At 38.7% G+C, this 12,310-nt stretch overlaps 1 protein-coding gene across 1 annotated transcript; it reads left to right on the top strand.

Moving 5' to 3' along the window:
- Positions 1-2,955: 2,955 nt before the first annotated feature.
- Positions 2,956-3,885, top strand: LOC121641933 (olfactory receptor 146-like). Its single transcript, XM_041988330.1, has one exon. The coding sequence runs from the start codon at positions 2,956-2,958 to the stop codon at positions 3,883-3,885; it is 930 nt and encodes a 309-aa protein (XP_041844264.1).
- The last annotated feature ends 8,425 nt before the right edge of the window (positions 3,886-12,310 follow it).

A 12,310-nucleotide genomic window follows, 5' to 3' on the forward strand; every position in this document is an offset into this window, starting at 1 on the left:
AGGACAACAAAGCGCAAGACCAAAAGAAGCAGAGGCAGGTCATTCTAGAGCAGGGGTAGCCAACGTCTTTCTTCGAGGGCACCAATCCGGCAGGTTTTCCACATTTCCCTGCTCCAGCACACCTGACTCAAATTAAATGGATCCAACAGCCTATAAGGATCTCCACAATGACTCGTTAGTTTAAGTCAGGTGTGTTGGAGCACAGAAATCTGGAAACCCTGCCGGATTGGGGCCCTCGAGGACCGACGTTGGCTACCCCTGTTCTAGAGATAAGCCACTTCCTGCACACCAGGAGCTGAAGCAAGATCAAGATGACATAAATAATACCTCAGATATTCCTCTTTCAACCAGCCTTATCTCTGTTCTTCTAAAGGTCTCACAATTGCCCCAAGAATTCAGCCTGTGAATAAAAAAATGTAATCTAAGTTTCATCATAACTTCCAGTTGAAAATTTGGTCCACAACATTTCCAACCAAGCTGCCTCTTGTTCCTACATGCAGCAAGATATACCAAGAACATTATTTAAGCACAAGTCTACCTTTACACCAAATGTATTCACACTCTTAATACCTTCTCCAAAAAAGTGATATATGAAGTTGACCACCTCTTTGTATCTCAGAGAAAGATGGACTACAACTCGACAGAAGAAGAAACAGAGGCTGCAGGACAGTCACTGACCATGGCTGTGGTGTCGGACGCTGTAGAGCCGCAATCGACCGTTGCTGTGGCTTCGGACTCTGTAGAGCCGGACGCTGTAGAGTCGGACGCTGTCAGCGCAGCCCTCTGGCCGTCCGCCAGAGATCCAGCTCCACTCTGCGCAGCCCTCTGGTCCTCCTCCAGAGATCCGGTCCAGGTCTGCTCGTCCTCCGAGTCCTCCTCCAGAGATCCGGTCCAGGTCTGCTCGTCCTCTGGGTCCTCCTTCCATGACCCGGCCCTGGTCTTCTCGCCGTCCGGGTCGTCCTCCTGAGACCTGGCCCTGGTCTGCTCGTTCTCTGAGATCCAGCCCTGGTCTGTTCCGTGTCCCAGTGGTTCTGCTGCAGTACATCTTGTGGGTCATCCCGGCCTTCCGTCCGTCCTTCCGTCCATCCTCCTGGGCTGTCTGGAATCCGGTCTTCTGGAGGGGGGGCACTCCTCCAGCACTCCCCTGATCCTCCACACCTGTCCCTGATCCCAGCTCTCCAATCCACCCAACCTGTCACACTTGTTCCCCATTGTCTCACCAGTCCTTATAAGCTCCAGTTCACCTACCAGTCTCCGTTGGACCACGTTCAAGCACATTGAACCTTTCCACTTCCCTGTCCCGGTCCCGACTCCTCATGCTATCATCTTGGACTGCTACTGAACTCCGTGATCAAAAAGACTCCTGCTTCAGCCCGTTAATCAGTGGTGAATAAAACCTGTTAAACCTGTTTTGTCTCAGAGGGGTCCTTCATAACACTCTTATTTTTAAGTCGCATTTGAAAACACACTTTTACTCGTTGGCTTTCAAGCAAGTGTGAATTGTCATCTGTGTCTTAATCTTTACCCTTTGTATGTACTTGTCTTATTTTAAATTTCTTACAGCTCCTTCTTACAGCTATGTTGTCATTTATAGCCTTATTTGGATTTTTATCCTTATTCTATATTTGTGTGGTTTTTATGCTTTTTCTCTTTTTAATTTATTGTACAGCACTTTGGTCATCTGTTGTTTTTAAAGTGCTAAAATGGTATGGTATGGTATGGTATGGTATGGTATGGTATGGTATAGTAACTGATGCTAAACCTGTTCATGTGTTTAGTGCAGGGGTCTGCAGCCTTTCCAATCCAAAGAGCCATTTTTCCCTCAGCCAGCTAAATAAAACTGCTTTAGAGATGCAAATATTATGAGACTTTTCAAAAAGTCAGCATAATATATATTTTTAATAAAGAGCCACCATAGGATATTTGTAATTTTTGAAGAACCACATTTTTAATTTCATTTTTTAAGGTTTTAAAATAAAGGAAACACATAAAACTTTTATAAAAAAAAGAGGATAGACAGACTTTCTTCTAAGGGATGTAGATATTTGTGGAGAATGCTGTTAAAGAAAAAAAAAAGTCCCTGGTTTCCAACCTAATGACAAGAAAGATATATTTAAAAAATATTTTAGCCACATATTTAGAGGCATTGTGGAAGGTCCAGAGAGACACTTGCAGCTCCAGAGTTGCAGGTTGGCGACCCCTGATGTAGTGTTTGTAAACCAAAACTTACTGCATTTTCTTTATATAGCTGTAGGCCTTCTTTTAAAGGAAAGAGACATTTTGCGCGTAACGATACGATTAAATCGCGATTAAAAATTTTAATCGTTGTCCAGCACTAATATATATATATATATATATATATATATACATCCATTCAGCCACTTATCCAGAGTCGGGTTGTGGAGGCAGCTGCCTAGTAGCTGGAGAACAGCCATCCCAAGCAAGAATCATTCTCTCACATATATATATATATATATATATATATATATATATATATATATATATATACACATCGATCCATCCAGTCGCTTATCCGGAGTCGGGTCACGGGTCAAGTAGAGAAACCCAGACTTCCCTCTCCCCGGCCACATTCACCAGCTCATCCGGAGGCGTTACCTGGCTAGCCGAGAGATGTAGTCCATCCAGCATGTTCTGGGTCTTCTCCGGGGTCTCTTTCCGGTGGGACGTGCCCGGAACACCTCACCAGGGAGGCGTCCAGGAGGCATTCTAACCAGATGCCCGAGCCACCCCATCTGGCTCCTCTCAATGTGGAGGAGCAGCGGCTTTCCAGCCAATCCCTGTGCTGCATCGGTTGAAATAACGTTGATTGGCTGGGTGCAAATCTCAGCTGAAGTATAGCTGTAATCTCAGTCAGACAGGAGAGCACAGACTAACAGCATCTGTTTCCTTCAACAGGTTTCCCTTCAAAGGAAAGACACAAGATTCTTAACAACAATGAATAATGTTTCTGGAATTTCAGTGTTTTTTCTTTCAGGTTTGAATGAAACAAGACACCACAGATCCACTCTCTTCTTCCTCAGTTTGCTTTGTTACTACATAATTATCCTGGTAAATGTGTCTCTTATTCTGATCATCATCTTGGATAACAGCCTCCATGAACCAATGTACATTATGTTGTGTGCTTTTTGCATGAATGGACTTTATGGGACAGCAGGTTTCTTCCCCAAATTTCTGTGGGATCTGCTCTCTCCTGTTCATATTATCTCTTACTCTGGATGCCTCCTTCAGGCACAAGTAATGCACTCCTTTGTCTGCAGTGATCTGTCAATCCTTGCAGTCATGGCATATGACAGGTATGTGGCTATTTGTCGCCCTCTGGTGTACCACTCTGTCATGTCAAAGCAAAAGGCTGTTAAGTTACTGTGTTTCTCTTGGTTAATATCTTTCTGCATTGTAGGAACAAATATTTTTCTGACGTTTAGACTGAAGCTGTGCAGCCCATTTCTTTCCAGACTCTTCTGTGTGAACTGGAGTATTGTGGCACTTGCCTGTTTTCCAGCTGAAACTGCTGTTAACAACATAGTTTCATTTATTACAATCATCATTTATGTCTTTCATGCTTTATTTATAATTTGGTCCTACATGTATCTCATTAAAACGTGTGTTAATTCTTTAGAAAAGAGGGCAAAGTTCATGCAAACATGTGTACCACATTTAATCTCTTTACTTACTTTTGCAGTGACAATACTTTTTGATCTTATGACTATAAGATTTAGTTCCACAGCTTTACCTCAATTCTTTCAAAATTTTGTTGCAATAGAATTTCTTGTCATACCTCCTATCTTGAATCCCCTCATTTATGGCTTCAAGTTGACCAAAATTCGGATAAAACTATTAGGTGTGGTCACCTGTAAAATTAAATAACACCCCTTTAGTCTTATTGTAAAGCATATGTAAATATCCAGGACAAAAATCTAACAGAAACTTATTGTCTCATTAAATTTCTGCGATTTTACTTTTGAATTTTGTATTTCTTTCACTGTAATGTGTTTCATGCTTTATTTATAGTTTGGTCATATATCTTCATGTATCTCATTAAAACATGTGTTAATTCTTTAGAAAAGAGGGCAAAGTTCATGCAAACATGTGTACCACATCTAGTCTCTTTACTTACTTTTATAGTAATGATGCTTTTTGATTTTGTGAATATGCGGTCTATTTCTTCAGATTTAATTAAAACCTTTTCAAATTATTTTGCAATAGAATCATGAATCCTCTCATTTATGGTTTCAAACTGACCAAAATTAGGGTGAAAATATTTTACAGGTTTGGCCACCTGTAAAGCTAAATAACAGTCCTTCAATGTTGTTTTAATGTACTTTAATGTACATTTTTTGGGACCAAAATTTAACAGAAAGTTGTAGTCTCATTTAATTCTAGTGGGTTTTTTCATCTACTTCTTCTTCTTCTTCTTCTTCCTTTTCTTGTTTTTCCACTGCCAAACCAAATGCAACCTCTATTTGCTTTTGTAAATATTTTGCGTATTTTGTGACTTACATAAATTTTTGAAAATTAATATTCAGACATATCAATTTGTCACTTTTTTTAAATAAATGAATTAACATAAAAATGTATGTTTTGTTTAATTTATTGGCACATTAATTAGTTTATTGAGTTTATTTTATATATCTGTATTTATCTTTCTATTTAGGTTGATTTGGTCCTCCACAGCAGCAGCAGCAGCTGCATGTCTCAACACACCTGACTCAAATTATGAACTCACTATCTGCAACCTGACAACAAGTTGTTGAATGTATTTAATGTGAATCAGGTGTGTTGGAGCATCTAAAACATCTAAAACCAGCACAATACTGGCCCTCGAGGACCAGAACTGAGGATCCCAGCTGTAAAACCTACACGTGTAAAATCTAGAGAATGGACAGTCTGTGTATTGCTCTGCCACCTTACCAGTATATAATAATAAGAGAAAAGAAAAGGCCAGTGTGTAGATTTTCACAACGTCTGGTAGTGAAAATGAAAATTACATTGAAATGGTTCTGTAGAGGGACCCACTTACGTACCCCCCCCTTCAAAAATCTGAAAAAAAAAAAGTCCCACTCTAATATCCGTGTGGAAATTTTTTTTTACTATTAAACATAGCCGTGAGTTCTACTGGTCTTTTTTGTTACCATCTGATTTTACCACAATCACCCATCACCATCTTTCAGAATTTTTTCTGACCACATTTCTTCTGGGAAGATTCCCCACTATCCTTCCAGCTTTTAATAATAATTATAATAATAGTTTTTAACCTAGTTTTAGATGTTTCTGCAGTCCCTTTACGAAATGTTGCATTGTTATGCGTAAAATGTCCTTTTCCTCTAAGAAAAGGCATACTATATGAAAAAATGCAATATATTTAGGTTTACAAACACTAAATCGGGGGTCTGCAACCTGGGGCTCTGGAGCTGCAAGTGGCTCTTTGGACCCTTCATGATGCCTCTAAATACATGGCTGAAACTGCTAAAGAACTAACTAATGTTTTTAAATATAGATATAATAACAAATGCAGGTTTTTAGCAATTTTTCAATTTTTCATGGAATACTTGAACTGAATTTTCACAACATAATTACACTAAAAGTAACAGTAATAGTTTTGGTATCCATTTTTATTGTCATTAAGTGAGAAAAACTATGGGCTTTTATTGATTGATTGATTGATTGATTGTGTGTCTTTGGTACTTTGGTTGTTGTACTGATACAAAAAAATCAACTGTATATTTAGAAAATATGTATAGAAAAAATTACCAAGAGTCTGGAATGAGTAAAAGTATAAAAAAGTTTATTTACAGTTGAAGTATTGAATAAAGAATTACTTGCAAGTAATGAGAGTGGTCGTCCCGACTCGCATGAAGTCGAGAGAGACTCTGGGGAGGCAAGAGGAAAAACAATAGTTATAATTTCTGTAGAAAGAATCCTCCTTCCTGAAGACCTTGGGTGGAAACACAACACCAAGAGCTGGCGTCAAAACAACCTCACATAGCTGTGACTCCACCAGAAGCAGTCTGACTAAGGGTCTGGGGCAGGACCAGATAAAAGTCATCTTACCCTTGTAGTGAACTTTTAATAGAGCATGTACATAAAGGGAATAAACTTTAAAAGTGAATAAAAGCATGATGAGTAAAACTGTACAATGTAAAAGGTGTAAATGAATATAGTAAAGGAAGTAAATATAGGTGTGATTATAATATTATATATAGTAAATTATAAGTAAAATTTCTTCCACATTATTTATTTGTTTGTTTTTGTTTGTTTTATTTTAAAGGCTAAAATTATAAATTAAAATGTGGTTCTTCAAAAATGAAAATAAATTCTCTTTAGTAGATATTTATCAAAAATTATGAGTTGTCTTTTTGCAAAAGGTCTTGTAACATTTGCAGCTGTTAACAAGTTTGATTTAGCTGGCTGAGGGAAAAATGGCTCTTTGGATTGGAAAGGTTGCACACCCCTGCACTAAACAAATAAACAGAATTAGCAACAGTTTTCTCTTTTAACAGCAAATGTTTAAATATTTCTTAATATATATAGAATAAAAAAATGACAAACAGGGCTCCAGACTTTTACAAGGAGCATAGTGGCCCCTAACTTAAATTTTTAGGAGCACAAGCAGAAAATTTAGGGGTGCACACTGAAATCGCCTTGCATAGCAAACATTCAAATTTCCTCTTATTTTCACTGTATTAGTAATAAATACTTGAACAATAAAGTCAGAAATTACAATGTTTACAATTCTGTAATGATCGTTTCAGGAAGACCCTGAAATTCAGCCCACAAGGTGATGAGTTTAACAGTTTAATAGATGCAGCAAAGCAGCTAACGGACGGCAGGTGTAGCAACCAGGTCCAGGAAGAGGGGCTAGGCAGATAGCGGAGGTCGGTCCAGAAAAAGGTCTAATCCAGGTAGGCAGAGTTCAGGATAGTCCGGCAGGGATCAGGCAATCAGGGAGTCCGTGAGTGGCAGCGAGGCCAGCGACAGGGATCTAGAACAAGACAAGATTTACTACAGAATAACAGGCAAGGCAAATGACCATCTGGCAGGGAAGCAGACATTGAGGAGGGATTATATAGGGTGATGAACAGGTGAGGAGAGTGAGTGCTGATGAGACCCAGGTGGAGCAGATGAGCCTGATTGCGATGCAGGCTAGTCCTCATGACACAATTCACTTTTTTTTTTTTTTTTTTTTTTTGCACTTAACATAAAAAAACATCTTACTAGTCGCACTAATACAAAACAAGTAGACATAGAACTTGTCAAATCAAATCCGATTTGATAATTTGATTTGATTCACTTTGTAGTCAAAGCAGAACGGCAACTTTGTCTCCATCATCCCTCAACGGGCATTGTATTACTGGCCCATGTAATTCCTGACAATAAACAGCTTCAGGGACTGATTTTCCTCTCCAGCCACTGTTCCCACTCCTCAGTAAAATAATTGGCTATTGGCTGTTCTAAAAGTCACTAGAAGTCGCTAATTTGCATAATCAGCCTGGTACATATAGTTGTAGTGGATGCTGCCATAAAGAGGGACGTAGTGGGAAAAACAAAACTTGATGAAAAGACAACCTAAAAATGTTTAGAACAGCAAATAAATGGATAAAATAAAATACATAATAAATAAAATAAAATAATTCTGTCAATATTTTCTTTATTTTTTTGGTTCTGTTTTCTTCGTCGCAAAAGAATTGCAGATATCCGAAATGACGTCACTTTCACCGACACACGACTCGTCACACATCCTAAATGACAATTACAGATATCTGTAATAAATTTTTGACTAGACGGAATTAAAATTCAAGATATCTCAAACGTAATTATGACTAGTTAGAATTGTTGTGAAAGACGTAGCTCATGCGAGGCATCCCATTCGTTGCTCATTATTTTGGCAAGCTTTCCAAGGGACATTGGCTCATTAAACAAAACATCGAACAGTGTTAGAGTTAAGTGCATGTAAAGATGAAAATGCAGATGAAATGGCAGTAGCATGATTGAAGAATCTGGTTTACAGCGGTCGATGGTTGGAATGGGTTTGATTAACAATCAATGACATAGATCCTTACGACCCCACAGCTAAGGAATAGAGCTACGATGCTACATTACTACCTCCAACTTCATCGCTGGACATAAGCTACCTCGTTTATGGTATCAGTGCTTACACCTATGAACAGTTCAGAAACTACAAATCTCTGGAAGCTCACGGACATTTCAGCAATGGCTGGGTGCAGGATCTGTTCACACTTCCACCGCAGGACTGCACAACACAGTCTCACTGCAAAGTTAACCTGGCTGTGTTAAGTAAAGTTAGGGTTACTTTATTTGTTTTTGTCTGATTTTCTTTACTTATTTAAACGGTGGGCATAAATGATTAATGCGCATTATAATGTTGGAAAAGAAACTTCTTATTTATATTACATAACTCAGGAAAAATGATCTAATAATCCTACCCCATTTTCATACAATATAATTACTCTAGCTAATATGTGTCTGGCATCAGCCTGTAAACCAGAAACTGTAATAATATATACATCCTTAGAAATGAAGCAAAATATAGCAAACGGTTGAACACTGTTGTAAATGGTTGTTTGTCTACCAGTGTGTCTACAGGTCCTGCAATCCCAGCACCTGACTGACTCTCCACTGAAGCTCTGGGTTATCATGGAGGTCTACAGCATGTATATAGAATAGAATAGAATAGAATAGAATAGAATAGAATACTTTATTAATCCCTTCAGAGAGACCTCAGAGAAATTTGGGGAAGCTGTAGCAGCTAAAGAAGACTTCTGGATCTGTTCTCATTGTTCCTCTTGTTGACAACTTTGCACTGTTTTGAGCACAACTGCACGTTATATTGTTTCAGTGTTGCCATGCAAAGATGTGAAATTCTCTCACTACATTACATGAAGATATTTTGCCACAACTTCAGTGTTTTTATAATATCATGTGTGCATATTCTGTATTTTCTTTTATTGAAATTTGATCTGTTTAACGTTGTGCTGCTACTGTTTATTCTGACTGAGAATTTCAATAAAAATATGAAAAAGTAAAACTCTCAAGCTTCTCATCCAGTTAACAAACATGTTTTCTATTCAGTGTTTATCTCCACAAGATTTTCTAATGTAGTCATTATCAAACTGACATTGGTTATTTATGTGCTTAAGAGGCAACGAAGAGTCAAAAATACTTTACAGATGTCATTGACACACTTTATTATTCATGTTCAAGCCATGTACAAAAACAAAAAAAATTGTCCCATTTTTGCTGCACAAATACAATGACAACTTCCAACTGTCTGACTGTACATATACATAATCGTCATCATGTGTCTCATCCTTTGTGATCATCTGATCACCTTCTTCTCCAGCCTCTCTGGTCTGTACCTCACCGCTTTCCTCTCCAGCATCAGGTGTTCTCTTCATGGTCTGTAGCTCTCCAGTGTCTGCATCCTGGTGGACTCCATCTCTGCTGCTTGCAGCATCTCTTTCCTGAGCTGATCCATCTTCTTCGTCTTGTAGAGCGTGCAGCCTTTGTGGGTGTAACTGATGTGTGCCCCAGATGCAGTGATGGTGCACAGTCTGGATCAGCCTCCATTTCATAAGCTGGTTGACCTGCAATCACATATTTTGTGTTATTAAAAAGCTAGTTAACATTTGATGCTTCCATTATATTTCACAATCTTAACCACTTAATCCAACCAGTTAACCATCCCATCAGAGCTCACAGAGCACTCTTGGTATTTACCTGTATCTTTATAATCATTCCCTCTGTGACGTTTTGATATAAGATGATTAAATAAAATAAATACTGATCAAACAGATGAACCCATTTCTATATTCCTTCCTCTTTGACTCTAGTTTACAAGTGAAGTTAGCCAATGTGAATATAGCGACTTTAAAAAGCCAAATAAAGTATATTCATTAACATTACTTACACAATAAAAACAACAGCAACAACAAAAAAAAACTCTCCTCCTTGCCTTTATGAAAATGCTGAGAGCAGACACGCATGAAAGAAGATGGTGTTGGACGTGGTGTCCTTCCCTCACCGCTGCGACCAGGCCATCCAATGTTAATCCTCAACCTGCTGTCCAAAGCCGCTTTTGCAAGTCAGAAACTGAAAAAATCAAACGTTGTGGCTACTTTTCTACCATTAAAGTCGTGTGACTTAGTATGGCAGTCTTTCACACAATACGAGACTCCCATTTTATCAAATATCAAAACGCAGCAAAGACGATGAACAGCTGTTTACAACGTGTAACCAGCCAACATGGTAGGCTGCCGCCCCCGCCACTCCCACTTTGTCACAGATATCTGCAACGTCATTTTGCCTCGTCAAAATTCCAATACAAGATATCTGCAATTACATTCCGACTAGGCAGAGTTATCCATAGAGGATTAAAGATATCTGCAATACGAGATATCTCTAATAAAATCCCTTTAAAGATATCTACAAACAAATTATAGATATCTACATCTGATTTATTGGAATTGGAATTATGACTAGTCAAAATTATATTGTAAATATCTTTAATTGGAATTATGGATATCCATAATTCAGATGTAGATTTCTGCAATGTGAGTTGTGGATATCTGCAATTTAATTATGACACACCCCATAGACATGAATGGGGAAAGTGACGTCATTTGTCCTAGTAAGAATGTCATTTTAGATATCTGAAATGTTGATTTTGACTAGGAAGAATTGAATTAAAGATATCTGAAATGTCCATTTTGACTAGGAAGAATTTAAATACAGAAATCTGAAATACATACATCTAAATACATACATGTTCGTCTCCTTTTCTCGTACTGAGCTAGTTTGAGTCGGCAAACCAGCAGCTAATTTGCACATTGCTGCAAACTACTGGGCGGAAGAGAGGAGTAGAAGTTTGTTAGCGACAAAATAAATTCAGTTATAACTACTACAAGAAAAAGACCGGCAAATGTATTGGTCGCCATTGTGCGAGTAGATAAAAAAATTCACTCGCACTGTCTCACATTTCAGTCGCAAAAAATTTTAGTCTGGAGCCCTGACAAAAAAGAATGAAATTTTCAGGATTTTCTAACTGAAAGCTAAAAGGTCAGCAGGATGAATTTCAAGCTGTGTGAAGCTGCTTTTTTTACTAAACACAGAAGGAACAATATCTGATGAACAGGTGAACAAAGAGAAAGCAGGGTTAGAATCTCACAGCTTCTAGCTCAGGGTTATTCAATTCGGTCCTACGAGGTCCGCAAGCCAGCAGGTTTTCCATATGTCCCTGCTTCAACACACCTGACTCAAATTAATTAGTCATTGTGTAGAACTTGACTGGCTGTTATTGGCTTTTGGGAGCAGTTTCCTATCCGAAAATCACAATTTTCTGCCCATCTGCATGGGTTTTGATGGACAAAGAGAAAAGTTGGTTCTCCTTCTTCTTTCTTAAGTTCCAGACAGAAAACATCTCTTCATTTTAATAAACCCGCTCTCTCCTGATTACATCAGACACACTGCTGCAGCAGGAAATGACATGGAGGAAGAGACATTGGACTGCAAGCCCCTCCATGTGGTTTCTTTGTGTTTAGAGCCAGTGAGCAAGAAGTTTGAAGAAAAAGAAAAAAAAAATAACAGTGTTAATCAATTAATATGTTAAAGAAAAAACCTCATAAAAAGGACTGAAGAAGCAGGTGTGCACAGAAACTGAAGGGCCAATTTGTATAAGTGAGGATACAGATGCTTCTGTATGCCAGTATAACAGTGGGTCCTGTTGTCATGGAACCTGTATCGCTGCACTTCCACAAAGTCTCTGCTTCTGCATTGGACACTTCACAGCCCTGGCTTACAGTGGTGTTAAGTGGTGTTACTACCACCTACAAAACAGTGCAAAGCAGTATTGTGGCAAACACTTACAAATATAAATGACATTTACCTGACCATTTGCCTGAGCTGGATGTTGATGTTGTTGAAGCCCGTGGAGCAGCAGCATCACAAGTTGCCGATGGACGGATCTGTGGAGGAACACTTTGCAGTGTGACAACGTTAGCACATTCAATCTGCAATCATTTCACTGCCTCGTTTGCCTTCACCTGGTTGTGGAACCCTGGAACTTTAACCCTGGGGTCCAGCAATGTTGCCAGCATCATCACACTCAGTGTCTCTAAACTAGCCCAGTCTGTAAATCTGAGGCTTCACATTGAACTCTGTGGTGGAGAATTTTCATGAGTGGTATAACCTTTGAGGCTGACACGTTTCTCCTCAGAGACTTCCACTGTGGCCAGATGGAAAGGGCCTAACACCTTTAATGCTTTCTTAATTGTGT

This window comes from Melanotaenia boesemani, chromosome 6, assembly GCF_017639745.1.
Source record: "Melanotaenia boesemani isolate fMelBoe1 chromosome 6, fMelBoe1.pri, whole genome shotgun sequence".
Classification (NCBI taxonomy): Eukaryota; Metazoa; Chordata; class Actinopteri; order Atheriniformes; family Melanotaeniidae; genus Melanotaenia; species Melanotaenia boesemani.

Coding starts and splice junctions, on each gene's coding strand:
- LOC121641933 (XM_041988330.1), top strand. CDS start 2,956: ATGAATAATGTTTCTGGAATTTCAGTGTTTTTTCTTTCAGGTTTGAAT.